The 18,678-nt window shown below is 48.1% G+C and overlaps 6 protein-coding genes across 6 annotated transcripts; 4 read left to right on the top strand and 2 right to left on the bottom strand.

Moving 5' to 3' along the window:
* The first annotated feature begins 166 nt into the window (after window positions 1-166).
* Window positions 167-4,336, top strand: EDB93DRAFT_1113070 (fungal-specific transcription factor domain-containing protein). Its single transcript, XM_041448172.1, has 25 exons — window positions 167-289; window positions 337-423; window positions 482-496; window positions 550-737; window positions 798-948; window positions 1,002-1,214; window positions 1,267-1,340; window positions 1,395-1,477; window positions 1,531-1,722; window positions 1,775-1,783; window positions 1,833-2,038; window positions 2,087-2,161; window positions 2,214-2,243; window positions 2,299-2,315; window positions 2,367-2,488; window positions 2,541-2,560; window positions 2,610-2,668; window positions 2,721-2,811; window positions 2,861-3,089; window positions 3,139-3,156; window positions 3,215-3,315; window positions 3,365-3,437; window positions 3,495-3,514; window positions 3,570-3,643; window positions 3,691-4,336. Exons 1-25 carry the CDS (start codon window positions 202-204, stop codon window positions 4,168-4,170), a joined length of 2,715 nt encoding a protein of 904 aa, XP_041313762.1. The 5' UTR covers window positions 167-201; the 3' UTR covers window positions 4,171-4,336.
* EDB93DRAFT_1113065 (uncharacterized protein) lies at window positions 4,337-6,006 on the top strand. Its single transcript, XM_041448171.1, has 4 exons — window positions 4,337-4,417; window positions 4,498-4,795; window positions 4,851-5,649; window positions 5,711-6,006. The coding sequence occupies exons 1-3, from the start codon at window positions 4,362-4,364 to the stop codon at window positions 5,646-5,648; spliced, it is 1,152 nt and encodes a 383-aa protein (XP_041313761.1). The 5' UTR covers window positions 4,337-4,361; the 3' UTR covers window position 5,649; window positions 5,711-6,006.
* EDB93DRAFT_34783 (U3 small nucleolar RNA-associated protein) lies at window positions 5,982-9,072 on the top strand. Its single transcript, XM_041456157.1, has 6 exons — window positions 5,982-6,061; window positions 6,116-6,263; window positions 6,325-7,172; window positions 7,225-8,239; window positions 8,288-8,424; window positions 8,480-9,072. Exons 1-6 carry the CDS (start codon window positions 6,024-6,026, stop codon window positions 9,054-9,056), a joined length of 2,763 nt encoding a protein of 920 aa, XP_041313760.1. The 5' UTR covers window positions 5,982-6,023; the 3' UTR covers window positions 9,057-9,072.
* A 15-nt stretch (window positions 9,073-9,087) lies between these two features.
* EDB93DRAFT_1074435 (aminotransferase) lies at window positions 9,088-9,955 on the bottom strand (the record flags this gene model as incomplete). Its single annotated transcript, XM_041445094.1, has 2 exons — window positions 9,088-9,660; window positions 9,713-9,955. 2 exons carry the CDS (start codon window positions 9,953-9,955, stop codon window positions 9,088-9,090), a joined length of 816 nt encoding a protein of 271 aa, XP_041313759.1.
* Window positions 9,920-11,801, bottom strand: EDB93DRAFT_1113060 (mitochondrial carrier domain-containing protein). Its single transcript, XM_041448170.1, has 6 exons — window positions 11,520-11,801; window positions 11,343-11,466; window positions 10,882-11,289; window positions 10,521-10,827; window positions 10,033-10,469; window positions 9,920-9,966 (listed from the first exon to the last, which is right to left on the bottom strand). The coding sequence occupies exons 1-5, from the start codon at window positions 11,555-11,557 to the stop codon at window positions 10,402-10,404; spliced, it is 945 nt and encodes a 314-aa protein (XP_041313758.1). The 5' UTR covers window positions 11,558-11,801; the 3' UTR covers window positions 9,920-9,966; window positions 10,033-10,401.
* An 884-nt stretch (window positions 11,802-12,685) lies between these two features.
* Window positions 12,686-16,881, top strand: EDB93DRAFT_1324500 (uncharacterized protein). Its single transcript, XM_041455012.1, has 13 exons — window positions 12,686-12,872; window positions 12,937-13,773; window positions 13,825-14,086; window positions 14,142-14,410; window positions 14,460-14,478; window positions 14,529-14,556; window positions 14,607-14,670; window positions 14,720-14,768; window positions 14,821-14,855; window positions 14,912-15,412; window positions 15,470-16,243; window positions 16,299-16,384; window positions 16,434-16,881. The coding sequence occupies exons 1-13, from the start codon at window positions 12,777-12,779 to the stop codon at window positions 16,762-16,764; spliced, it is 3,351 nt and encodes a 1,116-aa protein (XP_041313757.1). The 5' UTR covers window positions 12,686-12,776; the 3' UTR covers window positions 16,765-16,881.
* The last annotated feature ends 1,797 nt before the right edge of the window (window positions 16,882-18,678 follow it).

The raw sequence follows: 18,678 nt of genomic DNA, 5'->3' as shown, positions 1-18,678 counted from the left end.
CTCACTCTCACTGGCCACATTAGTCAATGCAACCCCTCCGATTGGTTCCGCCCTCGGAGTAAAGCTTGTCTATTTTCAAATCAAATTGACGGTCCAGTACATGCTTACTTAAGCATTCCCAAAAGCGGAGGAGGCGCGTCTTATTAATCCTTCTATAAACGCGACCTCTCAGACATCTTTCGAAACTCTCCTCTGATCGTCATGTCCGCTCACCAGTGGAACGAATCAGAACCTTCTGATGAAGAAGTTAATCAAGAAACATTTGCAACTAGGAAACGCAGCAGTAGAGGTGCGCCCAGTCTGGGCACTTGTTCAACTTGTAGTGAATTATGTTAGCTTGTGATCAGTGCAGAAAGACAAAGAGCAAGTGCGAGCCATCCGGAACTGCTGGTACTTGCAAGAGCTGTACGATAGCGGGAAACAGTGCGTAACATAACTGAGGGATATTCCATACATCTCAATTTACTCCATTTGATTGCAGCATGTACATTTCTGGGTAAGCCGCCTTCTTTCCATGAGCGCCAAAGAGGAAGTCGATGTTGTTTTCAGGTCCCAGTTATAAGCGTGGTCCTCCTAAGGGTTACATACAAGCAATCGAACAGCGATGGCATCAGGTGGAGTCCCTCCTCGGTGCTGTTCTCTCCTGTCCGGATACCCGAGTACGACAAGTCATAGCCGATATTATGCAAGATGATCTTGCAAGGGAAATTCTCAATCGAGTAGACACAGGCCCGTTTGTAAGTGATGACGTACATTCAACAATTAAGTGGATCAACTTGTTTGATCCGAATCTACAGGGACCTTCGGGCAGACTGTCACAGCCAGCAGGGGCGACAAAAGAAGACTTCTTCGCATGTATATTTCGAAGTAACGAAGCTTCGGCTCGTGATTCTCCTCGTTCCCGAAGGCAGTCCAGGATCTCAAGAGAAATTGTATCATCATCTAGAGGTGAGTAACTAGCCTTGGGGGTACTTGAATGCCATGCGAATCGCCTTTTGTAGACAATACACTTTCAACCATACCAACTTCAGAGTGGCAGGATCGTCTATCCGCGAGCCTGACGAGAGGACGTGTCGACCATCATGGTGTTTCGCCAGCCTACAACCTTAGCGGGCCTCCTTTGCAGCAACGGCGGCGGCTCGACGTACCGTCAACTAGTAGTGGTCCGCATCAGCCAAATTGGAATGAAATGTACACGATGGATGCACTTTCAGGTGAGGGTTTTACCTCATGCGCCTTTGATTCGATCAGCCAACACGATCATAGAATCAGAAGGTACAGATGAAAATAATGGCCCGGATACTGCTTTTGGTCAACTCTCTCTGGATGAGAATCAAGAGGTCAGCGAGCTGTAGAGTTTGTATTTGGAACCTATGCTCATATTCTTCTATTAGGTTCGGTACCATGGCAAAGTCAGCGGTCTCCACCTTTTGGGGCGTAGCTCCCGTTTGGATAGTAGAAATGAGGGGGGAATATGGTTCGGTTTTTGATTCTGATTCCTTCTATGCGTATTCACGACTGTGATGACAGGAAATTGCCTATGGCACGTTTTTGGCCCTCTGCAAAGTCCAACACCATTCCTGTTCCACCAGTCGAAGGTGTTGTTGTCAACTTACCTTCCCTTGCGGTGCAAGATCATTTGGTTGGTTTGTATTTCACTTATGCACACCCGTTTTTCCCCGTAATTCACAAGGGCCGTTTCCTGAGAGAGTATAGCGAGTGGTGAGTTCTGTCATTCTGGTGTTTATCTGTCGTTCTTCTGACCGTGATATAGGAAGCAAAAGTAAGCTGCTTAACAGGACTATTCATCGGGTCCTTGCTTACCATGCCAGCCAAAGTAGTAATCCAGCTACACCAGAGGCTGCGAGGGGCACTCCACAGTACGCCAACCCAGAACCTTCACAAAACTTGACCAAGCTGCTTTTGCTGGCTATATTTGCCATCGCCGCTCGTTATCTGGATGACAACTCTGCTAAATCTATTGATGCGATGTGGGACGCTGGCAATGACTACCTTGCTCAGGCGAGGATAGCTCTTGGTAAATAATATCTTCAGTCTTGAATACATGTGCTTACCAGTGGGACAGCGCAAGTCTATCACAGTTCTCGCGCAACTACTTGTCAAGCCTTACTTCTTCTGGGCCATCGTGAATTTGGGATAGGTTTGTGATTGAAGCAAATCATTTGAGTGGCATGTTTATGAGTATTATCTAGGTTCAATGGAGCAAGGCTGGTTGTACATTGGTGTGTAAGCGTCATTAAATTACACGCACACTATCTTATGGCTTTCCCGTTGCAGGTATGGCGATTAGGATGGTTAGTATGATGAACCGTGTGAATGCAGGGAGGTTACTTAGCTACGTGTAGGCCCAGGACCTTGGATTAAATCGTGCTGCGGATAACTGGCAATTTCACGGAAGAAAAATGTTCTCCCTTGAGGAGAACCAAGTCAGGAAACACATATGGTGGGGCTGTTGCATCGCAGACAAGTGCGAAATCGGTCACTCTCAGGGAAGATGTTGTACTAACGACTACTCACAGATACACTTCTATATATATGGGTATGTCTCATACATCTCCTTTGGTGCACCCAACCATTCATCTTGCTAGGTCGACCCGTATCCATCGGTGAAGGCGACTTTGATACCCTTCTTCCGGATCCCGCTGAAGTACGTTCAAACCTACGACATATCGGTTATACACTCACCTTTTCTTCTGCAGTACGATGAAGACATCTCGAGCGACCTAGCGACGTCACAGCACATATCTACACCGCTGACGATGAGCTGCTTCAGGGCTGCTGCGAAACTATGTTTGTATTCCTTATCTGCAGACTGCGTGCATAACTGATGGAGATGCAGCTGTTATAATTGGTTCCATTGTGACAATGATTTATCCCGTTCGCTCGACGGGAAAAACCTCGCGGCGGGCAATCTTAAATAGTTTGGAGTCTAGGCTGGACCAATGGTACCTCGAACTTCCTGATAATATTCGGTACGACCCAGCTAGCAAGCGAAATACTCCGCCACTGGCGGTTCTCTTTATCCATATCCAATATTGGTCCGCAGTATTATTGTTACACCGAGCGTTGTACGTTAAATGTCGGAATATTCAATTGGTGTCACTGATGCTTCTACAGTATTCCTGATTGGAAAGGGTAATTCATGTGTCACCTTGATACCTTGAAAAGTCCAAGTCTGACTTTCTTACTCTAGCTCGGAACAGATACTGCAGAATCCTCCCAACGGACCTGACACAGCCTCCCTGAAAGCCTTCGATCTCTGTCAAAGTGCCGCCACTTATGTCAGCACAATAGGTATGTGTACTCGAGCTAAAAAATTTCATATACGCTGATTCCAACCTAGTAACGACGTATCACGAGAACTTCAATATCAAATGTAGTTCACCGTTCTTATCATCATATATTCTCAGTGCTGGGTCTGTTTTATCGTTTGTATTAGTATTCTGCACTTTCTAATTCCTAAGCTCCATCAGAATTATGCACATCGTAACATGTATGTACTTTTCTTCGAAGGACATGCACCTTTCTGAATCCTCTTCCCTTACCAGTAACCCTCCGGCCATCAAATGTCCAGGCTTATATCGGCCTGCGACAATGTCTTACCGTTTTGAAAGAGATGCAGGTCAGTCCGGGCCACTGTTATCCGCATCTAATCTTACCTTAGCCAAGACCACTTGGCCTAGCGCCGGAAGGGCCCGGGATCTTCTTAATGGTGTTAGAGTGCAGGTTGACAGCAACATGCCACCTTTGGTGCATGGCCCTGATCGTCAAAAGAGAGCGGCAGATGATGCGTTTGGAGAAAGGAGCTCTGACGTGCTGCAGCGTGAGGCGTTTGGTGATGTTCTTCAAAGGGAACGTGCTCCACAGAACAGCGGTATCCAGGAGATTAGCACCCGAATGATGGCGCATATGCTTGGCCTTGACATTCCTGGCATTGAACCCTCGACCTCATATTACCCAGGTTACGAGTGGTGGCCACGAGCCAGCCAGCCTTCATCTCAGTCGTATCACGAATCATCCACAAGTGCACCTTCGCTGATAAATATGGATTATCCTCTACCAAACGACCAAGACTGGAGAGTCCAAAATCCCATCTCCAACTATTCATACGAGTATCAGATTGCGCCACATGATCGTTATCGCATGTAGTGGGCTAATCACCTTTGTTTCCTTAGCGTAAAACGCCACCAATAATTATCCACCGTCCCTCATCTCCTGCTCCTGTTACTCAATTAGAAGGTACAACATTGATTATGTAACTTATGTAATGGACCTACAAGAACCTCTAAATTGAACGATTGCAATTGTCTGCGAACCTATGTTTCGCCCTCAGAAATACTATGTCGAGCCTGAAAAATCTGTTGAACCCAGAAGATGACTCCACAAGCTTGTATCAGTATGTGGACCTGTTCTCGGATTTTTTTGGCGGCTTATTCTGACACCTCTGTTTGCTACCCCCTTTGTCTTCGCCAACAGCTCAACAACCAAACAACCTATTTCCACAAGCTCCTCTCCCGCCTCGGACGGCAGCGCCAACGCAACAGTAGAATCTCCTCAATACGATCCACCATACAAAGAGCATGCTCCTCATCCCAATTGTCCCGACACTTTGGCCTGTCTTCCAGATACGGATGGGCGACCACAGCATACTCTTCCAGTGATCTTGCGATGTGCAATTCTTGGCAGTGCACGTAGACGTCTCACTATTCGCGAGATATATGCTGCCATGGAGGAAAAATATTTGTATTTTAGGACTGCAGGGCCAACATGGAAGGTTAGTGCACTAGGGTGTGATGGTTAAAACTTATGCATCCAACCTTAAATTGCAGCAATCTGTCCGCCATCACCTGTCTTTGAATAGATTATTTGAAAAACAGCCTCGTCCTGTTACAGACCCTGGTTTCGGTTCTTACTGGACAGTAAATCTTTCTGCTCCCCCGGGCACCAAGCGGCCGCGGAAGCGGGGAAGACCTACAAAGGCTGCCGAAGACCCATCTAACTCCACTCAGCAGAAGAAACGGGGACGACCTCGAAAATCTATTGATCTGCTATCTCCCCTTAACTCACTGGCTGTGGGCTCGGGACGCTCGATCCCGCCGTGCAACATTTCCGCCGTACGCACCGGGGGACCTAACCATGATGACGGAAATGTCGAGGATGATATGGATCTAGGTGCAGACGTACATGAGATGAGTGAGGATGAATACGAGAGCGAGGAAGATATGGTTGTTCCCCCTCATCAATCATCCTTTGCAGGACTTGGGGCTTTTGGACTAAACGAGGCCCCTTCTCGTTTACTAAGTCCCTCGACATCCCGTGCGCTTATCACACACTCCGATGAGAATCTCGTGGACCGATTGCAGATTGAAATGGCGGGATTACGCAGGCAGTCTGCGGATGCGATATCTGTTTCGGCAAAGATATCAGATCAGCTAGCGGAAGCTCAGGCTGAGGCAGCTAGAGCGAAGACTGCTCTTAGAACGGTCGAGGCGATGCTGGAGGAGGAGGTTATAAAGAGGAGGGAAGCTGAATACTTAGCAAACCAGGAGGCTAAGTTGAGGCGCGTAGCAGAGGACACAATTGCACGCATGCAAAGTCAGTGGCAGGTTGACCATCGAGCTACATAAAGTATGTTTGTTCCTTCTCGTATTCATTTGATGTATCGATATTGACATATTCCTCGTACTAGTAGCACATTTCAGCGACTTTGAACCCGAACTCCTCGTCTGCTCATCCTTCGTGGAGGTTCCTTCTCCAATAACTAGTTTTCAGCTACTCACTGGGACTCGACAATGGACTCAACATATTCATATTCTACGAAATTTCTCTATTTTCCCAATTCATTGGTGCACACGAGTACTCCATAGGAATGTTCGAACATGTAGTATATTGCGGGGGAATGATGACGAGTAGTTCAAAAAGGAAATTAGAGGATACAAAACCAAATAGACTTGACAGAGACGGTGATTTTTGTATATGCCTCGACTCAAGTTACATTTTAGATGGCATCCATAGGTGGCAAATCCAGATTGAAAACAGTGTGAGTTCCTTTGCGTATTGTCTCCACGCGCCAGCGCTCTGAGTTTCTGAGCAGCTACAAAAACAAGCGTTCTATTGGACCACTTCATACATGCGGATCTGTCGCGGTCTCTGGTGATGGGAGCAAACTTATCACTTGTGTTGCGGAGGAAGCTGTGCTCACCAATATTTTGACTGGCGAAGAAATATGTCGGTTTGCAGGGGTGAGTTATTCCGCCCTCAAAACGTTAGAAAACGCCATAATTGATGACGGAAGCAATCCAGGACACTCAATCGATTACTTCGCTTTGCTTGACCCCATCGGCGTCGCAACTGATCATATTCACTTCTACTCCTTCTTTGCGCGTGTACGACGTCCCCACTGCTGCTGCAAAAAATAAAATTCATCCCGTTCGCGTGGTTGCTCGTGCACATGATGCCCCCGTACACGTCTGCACCATTGATCCATCCTCCACATATCTTGCTTCGGGCTCTGCGGACGGTGTTGTCAAGGTTTGGGACATCAAACGTGGCTACATTACTCATGTCTTCAAAGGGCACGGTGGTATTGTGAGCGCGTTGAAGTTCAACTTTCCCCAAGACCCTTCTGTTGTGGTCCCACAAAATATACACCAACTCATCACGGCCTCCGTGGATACTCGCATTCGGATATTTGATTTAACAGCCACCGCAAACAAAGGAGATCAAGGTGCACTACGTCCGATCGCTATTCTCGAAGGGCACGTTTCTGTTCCCCGGGGCTTGGACGTGACTCCTGACGGAAAATGGCTTATAAGCGGGGGAAGAGATTCCGTTGTTTTGGTGTGGAACTTGCACGCGAAGTCGACTGGTGCGAAATTTGCGGAAGCCACCAAGGGGAAAGGAAAAGGCAATTCACCTGTACTGGCTCAAACTATTCCTGTTATGGAACGCGTTGAGGCTGTTGGGTTCTTGCAGGCTGGAGACTCGGTTCCTAGTAGTAGTGCTTCCCAACTGCGTTTCTACACTGCTGGGGAGAAAGGTATCGTCCGGATATGGGACGTAAAGGGTTCCTCTGTCTTATACTCCCTCGGCCAGGTGGCAGACCCACTGACTGAAGATCAAGAGGAGCAGCGTCAGATTCTAGAAGCTGTGTTAGTACAACTCCCCTAGTGAGTACTTTTGTCACTGACAGCACGTCTTCAGCTACCTGCCGTCAATATCAACAATCGCCTCGGTACATGCAGACCAGAATATCCTGTTCTACGACTTGAACACCCGAAATCTCCACCGACAACTCATCGGCTTCAACGACGAGATCGTTGATGCGGTTTTCCTGTCTCCAAATGCCCCAAAATTTGTCGATTCTCACATCGCATTCGCTACAAATTCATCCCTCATCCGGGTTTATTCAGCTACAGGACTAGATGCGCGGCTTTTGGCTGGTCACACAGAAATCGTGTTATCACTTGACCATGGTGCGGGAGGCAAACTCTTTGCGAGCGGAAGCAAAGATCGCTCTGTTCGATTATGGGCGCCTGCACATTCGAACGACGACCTACCAACGGAATGGGGCTGCATTGCTATCTGTGAAGGTCACGCAGAAAGTGTAGGCGCCATTGCAATGTCGCGAACTTCCGACGAAGGTGGCACCACGGGTGTGCAATTCATGTTCAGCGGTAGTCAGGATCGCACGATTAAGATGTGGTATATCGGTGACGTGCCCCTAGTATTCGATGCCTCTCAGCATGGCGAAAACATCGTGAAGTGCAAGAGTTTGACCACTCATAAAGCACACGAGAAAGACATTAATTCTCTCGATGTCTCACCCAACGACCGCCTCTTGGCATCTGGATCTCAAGACCGCACAGCCAAAGTATATGAAATCAATTTTTCACGTGCAACTGGAGACCGCTCTGCAAATGGAGAGATCAAACTTCTGGGAACCTGTAAAGGCCACAAGCGGGGCGTTTGGACGGTCAGGTTTGGTCGTTCGGAGCGTGTGCTCGCAACCGGAAGCGGCGATAAGACTGTAAAATTGTGGAACTTGGAGGATTTCACTTGCGTGAAAACATTCGAGGGACATACCAACTCGGTGCTGAGAGTTGATTTCATCAATCACGACATGCAACTCGTTACATCAGCATCCGACGGCCTTGTAAAACTGTGGAATGTACGCGAAGAAGAGTGTACAGCTACTATGGACAATCACGAAGATAAGGTGAGACTTCTCATTCTCTCATTCCAGTTGAAATTAATCCACCTACAGGTTTGGGCACTCGCCGTCAGCTCGAATGAGCGTACGATTGTGTCTGCAGCAGCTGACTCTGTAGTGACTTTTTGGCAAGATTGCACTGAGGAACAGGAACAGGAGAACGAGGCTAAGCGTTCCGAGCTGGTCTTGAGGTTTGAACGTTGTCATGCATATCTTGTTCAAGCTCATTTTTTTCTCTTTCGTCAGGGAGCAAGATTTCATGAACTATTTGTCTCTTCATGACTATCGCAAGGCTATACAACTTGCCCTCGCTATGCAACAGCCTGGGAGATTGTTATCCTTGTTCAAAGACATTCGTGCCACCCCATCGGAATCTCCAGCTGATGTATCATCGGTAACTGGCAATGGCGCAGTTGATGAGGTGCTACGGACCCTGGGCGGGTCTGATCTTGCCCGCCTCCTACGCTATGTTCGTGACTGGAACCCCAATGCTAAGACAAGCGGAGTGGCACAAGGGGTGTTGTATGCAGTCATGAAGCTGAGATCGGCGGACGATGTCATAGCGGCATTTACGGACGAAGCTCAAGAAGGTATCTTACAATCCTCTGGTCAAGAGAGCGTGAAAAGTACTGCCAGCGGCAACACTGCATTGAAGGAACTCGTTGATAGCATGATTCCTTACACTGAACGGCATCTTTCCAGAATGGACCGCCTTGTTCAGGATAGTTTCGTGGTGGACTATATCCTGAGCGAAATGGATGATGGAATGTTTGATGGTCAGGACATAGATACTATGGACGTAGATACAGAGGTCCGTTCATAGATTGCATTTCCTGCATATCATCAAAAGTAGTCTAGTCTTTGGCATAATGATTCACCCTTGTCTTGGTTGAAGTGTGCAATTTAACCCGTCCTAACTGGCAACCAATGACACCGTTAGAAACAAGCACCCATTCATCATCCTTGATGCTATCAAGTGTGAGCTCGTCCTCTACTGCTTCAAAAATGCGGTGTTGTTCAATAAGCCATCGTCGCAGAACACCAGATATACAACCAGCAGCCAAAGGAGGGGTGACCCAACGACGGTTGCGATAGAATGCAACATTACACACAGATGACTCAGTGACAACATTCCGGGTATTGTACAGGATCACATCATCAGGTGCATCGCTGGCTGGTGGATCTAGCGAGCCTAGAGGTTGGAGGCCAACTCGTATACGTGCGTCGTCATAGGCCCGCCTATTTGTTGTCTTCAGCGATATGGTGTCTGATGTTGGCTGTGTATCAATATGAATGGTAAGGACGAGCGTCGGGGGTAGGTCTGTAGAGGGATTGAAGAGAGATGGAAGGGTTGGATCGCCCGTAAACGCTTTAACCGGGGTTGTAGTTGCAGAAAGCTCTCCAGAAGGATTTAAAACGACGCGAACCTGGTGAGACCGTGAGTTAGTGTTTCACAAATCTTGCGTTGAATGTTAATACCTTCAACGCAGTTTCCCCCCTAGAATCATTATGCTCACGGACAACCTTGTCACATAATGCCTTGACATTAGACAAGGTGGTTCCATGACGGAAAGTCTGATCATTGAGCGCGGCAGACGCGATGAGACGGTCTGCTTGGTAATGAAGGAGGAGATAGGGTGATGGCCCGTCTACATCATTGTTCCAAGCGCATGACATTAAAAGGGGGTCATATCGCGTGGACGCAAGGAGGGCGTATGACATCGTACCAGATACTGTTGGAAGAGCTGATCAATTAATTGGCAATTTGGAAATCGACCAGTCCTGATACCAAAGCTTACCTAAGCGACTCGCGGATCCCGTCGGCCTGCCTCTCCGCACGGGATAAAAAAAATCGGCACACAAATCCAAGCAGCGAATATTCACAATTTATAGCTCGCTCAAAATTACCCTCAGGTGCAGACCTCTAAAGAGGATGCCATGGTATTATCGTGAGGTGATCGTGATCTATTGCATGGCAGAGAACATACGGACTGTACGGGGTAAATAGACAGCAGTATGGATCACAAGGGAATGGATGTAAACTAACTGTATACTGTGTGAAAGGATCTATCGCATGTCCTGCGTAATAAATTAGATGAGCAAATCAAAGAAGGGATGTGGGCACTAACTAACAGCGCGGACACTACCAATGCAGACGAGTAAGCAGTTTACTTGCCACCAGTGGTGCCAAGACCCATCGACGCCTTGAAGGAGTCATAGATCCACCATTGGAAGCCTTGATTGATGTGTTGGTTAGCTATTTTGAAAGAGTACTATGCCCACGTACCGGTAAGAGTACCGATCATCAGTACACGGGTGCCAAGACCCTTGGTTGCAAGCGCGACGAAACCGGTTTCTGACGCGATTGTGCCAATGCTCTTGCCTCTGTTTGCAGGCTTGCCCATGAGGGAGACGACGGAGTCGGCCGGGTGGGAGACAATAGCACAGACAACACCAGCGAGGTAACCAGAAGCGAAAGTGACCCCGAGTTGAGTGGTCTTGGCATACGACTCCTTGGGTTCGGTGAAGACGTGAGTGTAGAAGACCTGGACAATCTTCTCAAAGAAGAAGAACTTGGCCATGGTGTAAGGGATCTGTATGAAAAAGTTATGAACAATACAATCAGAAAAGAAAAAGCCTGTTCTAACCTGACGAGACCAGAGCGGAACAAGTGAGCCGAAGGGATAGCGGGTCTCAACCTTGGTCTTGCTCATCTCCGCGAGGGCAGCACCAAAGGCAGTGGGGAAGGTGCCGCTAGGGCTGGTTTGAATCTTGACTTTCGTCATCTCGAGAGGGCAAAGGGCGATGTCAGCGAAGACCTCTGCCGATGCAGAACCGGCAAGCCAGATGGCGGGCTTGTATTTGTTAGAAAGCTCTTCGCCAGCCAAGTTCATGTACTGGTCCTTGAACACTTCATAAAGACCGTACTTGAACATGCCTTGTAACGAGTAACCGACGAAGGTGGGACCAAAGCCTTTCCAGATACCGGTCTGACCCTCCTCACGAATGAGAGTCGCAAGACCAGACGAGAGACCCTTGTATTTTGCAGGATTTACCTGTTCGCAAAAGCTATAAGACGCGACACGGTGTCTGGAAGGATAGGACTGACCTGCATGTTGCACTTGGCCACGTCAAGAGGTGTGATACCAGCGTGAGTGATACCGCATGCAAGAACACCACCGAGCATGCACTTGGCATAGTATGAAGAGTCGTGAGGGACAGGGCCAAGGTATCTTCGAAAAGCAGAAATGAAAATCAACTCCACATGATACGAGACAATAAATACCTTGCGTCCCACTTGCCAGAAGGTGCTAGATGCGACATCGCTAATATTTTATGAGATTCTAGACAAATATCTATAGAGGTCCTTGATTGAAGGAGCCTTCCCAACAAGCGCGGGCTTCAAGGTCGAAGTAGGAGAAAGAAGTGCTTGCCGTGTTACGGCGAACCAAAATTTAACACTCTTTCCGCAAACAGCCGATCGAACAAAGATATTTCGGCTGCGCACATGCCACTTACTTGAAGCCTACCATAATACATTTGTCCTTTTGCTCATCATGAGCGTTGCAGTGATCACTGATCAAGAGCTCACAGTATTTGCCGGTTATTACATCTGTCGAATTCAGCAGCCAATATCAAACCGCCGGAAGTAAATAAACTGATTTTCACTACAATGGCCTCAGCAGTTCAGGGCGCTGTTCCCGAGCACGATGCCACATGGTAGTACCTGCCAAAATGAATGAAGTGTACAAAGACCCCTACTAGGCTTCCCACTCAAGTGAAGGATGTCACACAGCTGAGAACCAATTTCTTCTTTGATACAGTAGTCGCTAGACGCATTCGCGCGGGGGTGAACCCACTCAAGTCGTCATGGATGTCAAGCGAAGAGAGAACGAGGGCGATATCATTTTTTCCGCAAGTCATTCCGTGAAAGCAATAGCATGGATGGTTAAGCACGCGAGGTATGAGTCCATTGCACCCATACATTCTGTCTTCGGGTAGTGGGCATATCTCTTCCTGTAGAGCGTCTAACAAGCTTGAAATTCCCATGGACAGTCCTCCATTGGTGACACCATATTACTATCCCGGCTGATCCGATGGGTAATACACAACGCACTTCAGAGCTCACAATTTCACGTACGTTTCATTCGGAACAGCTGGAGAACATATGTTCAATAAGACTACTGGCAAATCCAAAAAAAAAATCGATGTTGTGGACATCATGGTATCGATTTATGCGCCCTCACCTAGGGGGTTACTAGGGTGTATTATCCGAGCTAGTGAATGTCGCGGCGGAATGATTGCAGGACATTTGCTGATCGATGGCGCTTGAAAATGACCAATGAAAGGAATGATATCAGATACATGCATTATATGCCATCATGGGGTGGGTGTATTGAACCCGGGATATAAATATTGTAGCCACAACTCGCCCCACGTCACAATACGTCACGTCTCCTTGGTCACACTGCTGTCACGGCGCGATCAATATAAATCACTGCGTAAGCTGCGGGCGCCCCACCAGCTCCTCTTGAACACCACCATGTTCACAGTAAAGGCAACTTATAGAAACGAGACCCGCAAGTTTTCTTTCTCAGGGACTGTCTTGTTCCCCACATACGAGGAGCTTTACCAGCAGGTATGCTTACTGTTCTTTGCTTATCTGTTCTCACTGCTGAAGCGCTGACGTTTCACATTTGCAGCTGTATCGCATATTTCCTATAAGCCATAATTATTATCTTTCTAAACTCATTTTCTCTCCCGACGCGTCTCAGCCATCTCGTATTCTAATTGGAAAAGAAGTCCATAACGCAGAAGAGTACAGCACTCGTATTGCCCCTTTACGCAGGCGCTGGCCCAACCCATTGCTCAGGTTCTCCATCTTCGACGAGACTCCCCACAAAGCACCCAGTGCAACGGTAGAAGATTCTCGGGAGGTTTCTGCCCCTCTGTCCTTTATGGCGATTCCCCCGCCTCCTACACTTATGCCGACTCTTGCACCACCCAATTTGGTTCCCACTAAATCCTTCGATACGCGTTTCCAAGAGTTTCTATCATTCAAAGCGGCTCATCCACCCCCACCTTCTTCTAGACCACTTCCTACCCTTGAACGTTCTAGCACCCTCACGTCTCAAATTTCGCCTTCATTCACGCCACCACCGCCTATCATATTCCAAGAACCACATAGGCATCCCTCTTCTCCAAGTCTTCCTTCTCTCTCGCCCCGAGCAGCCTCTCCTAAGCCGTGTTGCTCAATCACCAAAGGGAAGTCAGAAATGGAAACCCTGTTGATATCTTTCAGGCAAGATATTGATCGCATTATACTCGATACTTTTGGCCAGTGCAATGCTTCAGCACAAGTCGACACATCTCATCGCCAGACCCCTCTTGGATCGGGAATATCCAACGAGGCTCATACTTCGTCAGAGGCATCGTGCAACACCTCAACGGAATCTACTTCATCACATTGGTGTTTTGTCTGCAGGAACGAGTTCTCTGGAAGTTGGTACGGGTGTGTGAAATGTCCATGGCACTATGTTGTAAGAGCTTTTATTTGCTGGTGACATTTGCTTAGCTTACCTATCTGTTAGTGTCCAAACTGTTTCTCCAAATCTGGTGCTATGCATACATTCAGTTTTGGACCAGCTCACGTTGTCCAGCAGCGTGAAGCTGTGCCGTCAATCGCCATAACACCGTCAGCCGCGGAAATACCCGCAGAGTCTCAGCCTGCCGGAACGGAGCTTGTTGATGCTCAGCCTAATCAACACTCTCCTGTCATTCACCGAAATATTGTTTGTGACAGCTGCAACGAAATAATTGTTGGCGTTAGGCGCAAATGCCTGGATTGTCCTGGTAAGATTATATGATCCAATGTCACAACACACTCTCTATATATTCTCCATTCTAGACTATGATCTGTGCACGCCCTGTCTCGAGTCAGGTGCTGCACAGAGTCACAACCCGTTCCATGAATTCTTCGACATCGAAACACCCGGACGAGTGCTCGTTCATACGGTCTTTAGTGGAAGCGGGGAGCGTGATACCTCCCCAAATAGTCGTAGTGCTACCGCAGATGGTCCTCTCACTTCCGCAGCGACTTCAGCGAGCACCTCAGAGACTATTCGTCATTGCGCAGCATGCAACATGTGTGACTCTCCTATTGTTGGTGATCGCTTCGTGAGTCTGCTTTCTGCATCTCACTTCCTTACCACTCATGATTATCCAGAAATGTGTTAATTGTCCAGGTAAAAGCGCATTTTTGGATGATCTAAGAGTGCTAATGGTGATTTGAAAGATTTTGATACTTGTGCTGACTGTTTCAAGTACGTGTTCTGTTACAAAGCATGGTCAGCATTGACACTTTGGCGGTCAGGATTACTGGAGAGCAACATCCCCATCACGGCTTTGTGCGGGTGAGCAAGCCGAACGATCTCATGGTAACAATGTCCTTTTTGTGAAGAGAAATCCGTCTCACATATATTCAAGATGCGCAATGCAGTGACTAACACAGCTACTTTTTACGCGACGTGTGATTGTAAGTTCTGTCCTATTGATTGGAGATATTAAATAATTAGCTGCGCTATCAGCTTGCCGCAAGCCTATTCGTGGTGTCCGTTACAAGGTGACTAGTCGGGTATTAGCGATGTTTGTGTTTCTAACACATGCATTTTTGTGTAGTGTATGCACCCTAGCTGTCCCGATTTCGACCTCTGTCAGAATTGCGAAGCCCTCCCTATCCCGGTCCACCCTTCCATTCATCCGTTGTTGAAGATGAAGACTCCTGACACCGTCATTCCTACCGTGTACAGAGTCGGAATGACTAAACTTCATTCTCGAAGGACGTCTCAGGGAAGCACCCCTCCCCATACTTTTGAACCCCGTCTTCCGAAACCTCCGCTCGTTTCTGTATCACGCACCTCCTCCGAGGTTTCTGTGAAAAAAGAAAGGGAGCCGTCTTTGGTCGTTCTCGAGTCCCTAAGTCCTCTTGCCATTTTAGCACAATGCCCCGACTGCGTCAGTGAAAACTCTGTCGGCCCTTGGGGTTATGGTCTAACTCCTGCTAAATTACTTCAATCTCCGCAGTCTCCCGTCCCTAACTATGAAGAACCTTCCTTATCTCCCACCAAATTAAGTGTCAGCTCTGTCAGTTCCTGCTACCAGGCAGTAAGGCCTGTGGAGGTCAGTGTAACACTTGTTGGCTTTTGGCGTCATTTCTGACTGTTTCTAAATTGCCAGTCTCAGCAACCTTTCGCTGTTGAGCGTGAACAATCAACCTCACCTTATAGTAACTTGTCCCGGACGATCGATCGACCTTCCGCTGAGGTGAACTCGCCACCCCTCGACCTGAACCCTTCACTTGACATCTTTCGTGAAGTTTGGCCAAAAGTTAATCGGGAAATGAAACATCTCACTGAAGCAAGACAATCCGAAGTAAATTCGCCTAGTTCTGTGGCCGACTCAGATGAAGTCGTTGAAACCGATCTGGGCAGGCTGGCGGAACCTACGAATTCTCCCCTCAAAGCAATTCGCCCTGAAGAATCTGCGGAGTCCCTTCTCAAGGATGTGTCGCCTGCTATTCCGACATTGTCTTTTGATGGTCCTCCGATGGATCTTGCTGCACTTTTACGTGGTTTCCGCACACCGTCCCCTATAGCCCCTGAATTACTCGCTCCATCCAGTACAACTTTTCCTTCCTTCCCTTCCAGTGTCATAGATGATCAAATAACTACTACGCCCAGCCCGGAACAGCAACAGGCCCAAATTACACCTCTCAGCTGTGTTTTTGTGTCCGACACGACAGTTCCTGACGGCCAGATTTTTCCACCCGGTGCCGAGTTCGTTAAGTCCTGGCGGATGTTAAATGACGGGGTGCTGCCTTGGCCAGAGACGACTGAGATTCACTTCGTTGCGGGGGAGTCTTTCTCACCTGAAGCTGACTCTTCGATGATTGTCAAAGTAGGACGCGTTGATCCCGGAGAAGCTCTTGACGTATGGACTGGTGATTTAAAGGTTTGTCTTTTGGGTGTGCCACAATCTATAATCGCTAAAGGACATTGCCTATCAGGCACCTGATGCTCCTGGTAGATATGTCAGTTACTGGAATTTGACGGACGGCGCCGGTCAAAGGTTTGGTCCTAACGTCTGGATTGAGTACGTTCGGTTCTTTGTCTCGCTGCATTTGAACTAATGGCTTTCGCAGTGTTACTGTCGCCGAGCCTCGTCAGTCAGCTGATGAAGCTGATGATCTTTCTTTAGCATCATCCTCTATGGTTATGCCAAAGTCATCATCGGACAATAGGTCTGCTCATTCCGTCGGTCCCGTTGATCACTTATTTGAACCATCATATCCTTCAACGTCCAAACCTACGACGGACGGAACGGATGATGGGGCCTCTGATGGATCGTCAGTGTCATTGGTCAGCGTCCCTTCGTCTGATGACTATGGATCCGACTGGCAGGATACGCATTCCCAGCCAGAGAACCTTGAGTACGTTGTGCTGTACGACAGCAATGGTTCAGAGGATGAATAAAGATATTGATAACTTGTTTGCTTTCTATTGACGATGTCCTCATATATGCAGCGGCACACCCGCAGTCTTATTATCATGTACTATTACAAGCTATCTGAATTCACATCTGTACAAATACCTGGCATATGGCTAAGACATGTGCGAGAAACGTCACTCCAACCACAAGACTTTCAGCTCAGGAGTGTGCAACGTTCATTGCAAGACGCTACTCGCAATATTAATATTACAGCTATATGCCAAATATAAAAGATTGTTAGTACGAGATAGACTGGTGGGGTAAACCGTCGATAGACAAACTGTATACTTTTTGTATTCTATTTCACACGTCGAAGACTTGTTTTCTCATTGGCCAGACATCACGTTACCCTGGAAATCCGCTCAATATCCAGTTTTACCACTGCCAGTCTGTTTACCAGCCTGGTCACCAAGTACGAGAGAATGAGGGGAAAAAACAAAAAAACACCACCAAATAGTACTATGTGAAGAGAGCCGAACTATTTCGATGGTATCATCACATCACTCTTTGACCGTCGTACATAGGCCGATGTCGCAATTGTGCCGTGTTCGGGACGAAGGTCATTCCCGCTTCAGGCTTGACGTGGCCCAGGAAGGGCAGCACCCTTCAGAGTCAAGGATACAGAGAACCCTGCTAGTACTCAGGCTCAGGGTCCTAGCAGTCTTGTAAGACTCGAAAGTGTCGAAAACGGTCTTCGTCCGTCTTCCCCGCTTCTGGTTCTGAGAGTCGAGGCCTGGATCTATTTAAATCCCGACGGGTGGACTGAACTGAGTACGGGGAAGCGAACCACTCTCAAGGGTGGTTCTTGTCATCGTTCGCTACCACCGGCACTCATGCAGCATGCCAGGCGAGAAGAAATCCTGGTCGAAACTGCGATCACCTTTCCGGAGGACTGTCCCTCACGAAACCCCTCGAAAACGCTCCGAGTCTGACACTCCGGGTGGCAGCAAGATCTCCAGTTCCGTCTTTGTCCCAGTGTTCCAAGTTGAGCCGCGTAAAACATCCGAAGATATCACCGGTACCGAAAGCGCTCTATCCTTTTCAACAGAAGAGTCTTGGGTGTCACATCCAGAGAATTCGTTGGAGGGCCATGGAGACAGCCATAACTCCAGCTGGAGTTCTCAGGCAGGTTGCACTACTCCAGGCGCTAATTCCAACTCTTTTTCTGGTGAAGCAGTTCTCCCTGCCGCTTACCCTGGAGCATGTCACAGCTCCCATAGAATGAGTGGAGATCTCGAGGGAAGGCTAGGCAATGCATATAGGCGCATTCAAAACATGCCCCCCTCGCCGATATCACCCACTATCAGTCAATTGGCTGGTGATCCTCGCACATATCATAAGCAACTGGGATTGCCTCAACATTCCGTCATCAACCAGCCAACGCTGAAGATGCCGAGCCTTCCAAATCCTCACACGACGCATGCAAGATCACAGTCACAATCCCCTCCGTCATCGTTTCGCTTTGAATCTGCACCACGTACTCGGGACAATATACCTGAATCGAGTGGTGCTCTGCGATTTCGTTATCCTCAATTAAAGGCACAATCCCAAAAATATCACCAACCATCATCGCAAACCGATATCGATGTCCATCCTAACGATCGCCATCCGACAGCGACTTCAGTTCATTCCTCCCAAACTTCGCCCGCCGTGGTCCTCGGTATCCCGCCCTATCCCGCCGGTGCTGTTACACCATCGTTGTCGCAGTCAGAGGATGGCCATATTCGATCAGAAGTTCCCCCTGGAAGGTCAAAGTTGATCAAGCAACAATCAGCAGCACTGTCGCATGTTTCAAGTCCATCCCAATTGTCACATCGCATTACTTCGGAGGAGGCTCGTACTACAGAGGGGTCAAAGTTGATCAAGAAACGCTCATTATCGGTTTCTTGTGCCTCAAG

Source organism: Suillus bovinus (assembly GCF_016758785.1).
Source record: "Suillus bovinus strain UH-Sbo-P2 chromosome Unknown EDB93scaffold_1, whole genome shotgun sequence".
NCBI classification, from domain to species: Eukaryota; Fungi; Basidiomycota; class Agaricomycetes; order Boletales; family Suillaceae; genus Suillus; species Suillus bovinus.
The sequence above is the reverse complement of the archived record's forward strand: the minus strand, read 5'-3'. Positions and strand labels throughout refer to the sequence as shown.

Excerpts from the sequence above, each read along its gene's own strand:
- EDB93DRAFT_1113070 (XM_041448172.1), top strand. The coding sequence starts at position 202 with ATGTCCGCTCACCAGTGGAACGAATCAGAACCTTCTGATGAAGAAGTT. Across the intron at positions 1,215-1,266 it reads CACGATGGATGCACTTTCAG|AATCAGAAGGTACAGATGAA; the intron begins GTGAGGGTTTTA and ends ACACGATCATAG. Across the intron at positions 1,341-1,394 it reads CTCTGGATGAGAATCAAGAG|GTTCGGTACCATGGCAAAGT; the intron begins GTCAGCGAGCTG and ends TTCTTCTATTAG.
- EDB93DRAFT_1113065 (XM_041448171.1), top strand. The coding sequence starts at position 4,362 with ATGTCGAGCCTGAAAAATCTGTTGAACCCAGAAGATGACTCCACAAGC. Across the intron at positions 4,418-4,497 it reads GACTCCACAAGCTTGTATCA|CTCAACAACCAAACAACCTA; the intron begins GTATGTGGACCT and ends CTTCGCCAACAG. Across the intron at positions 4,796-4,850 it reads CTGCAGGGCCAACATGGAAG|CAATCTGTCCGCCATCACCT; the intron begins GTTAGTGCACTA and ends CTTAAATTGCAG.
- EDB93DRAFT_34783 (XM_041456157.1), top strand. The coding sequence starts at position 6,024 with ATGGCATCCATAGGTGGCAAATCCAGATTGAAAACAGT. Across the intron at positions 6,264-6,324 it reads AAATATGTCGGTTTGCAGGG|GACACTCAATCGATTACTTC; the intron begins GTGAGTTATTCC and ends GAAGCAATCCAG. Across the intron at positions 8,425-8,479 it reads CGTTCCGAGCTGGTCTTGAG|GGAGCAAGATTTCATGAACT; the intron begins GTTTGAACGTTG and ends CTCTTTCGTCAG.
- EDB93DRAFT_1113060 (XM_041448170.1), bottom strand. The coding sequence starts at position 11,557 with ATGTCGCATCTAGCACCTTCTGGCAAGTGGGACGCAAG. Across the intron at positions 11,290-11,342 it reads TGGCCAAGTGCAACATGCAG|GTAAATCCTGCAAAATACAA; the intron begins GTCAGTCCTATC and ends TTTTGCGAACAG. Across the intron at positions 10,828-10,881 it reads TTCCGCTCTGGTCTCGTCAG|ATCCCTTACACCATGGCCAA; the intron begins GTTAGAACAGGC and ends TTTTTCATACAG.
- EDB93DRAFT_1324500 (XM_041455012.1), top strand. The coding sequence starts at position 12,777 with ATGTTCACAGTAAAGGCAACTTATAGAAACGAGACCCGCAAGTTTTCT. Across the intron at positions 14,557-14,606 it reads ACTTGTGCTGACTGTTTCAA|GATTACTGGAGAGCAACATC; the intron begins GTACGTGTTCTG and ends TTTGGCGGTCAG. Across the intron at positions 14,671-14,719 it reads GCAAGCCGAACGATCTCATG|ATGCGCAATGCAGTGACTAA; the intron begins GTAACAATGTCC and ends CATATATTCAAG.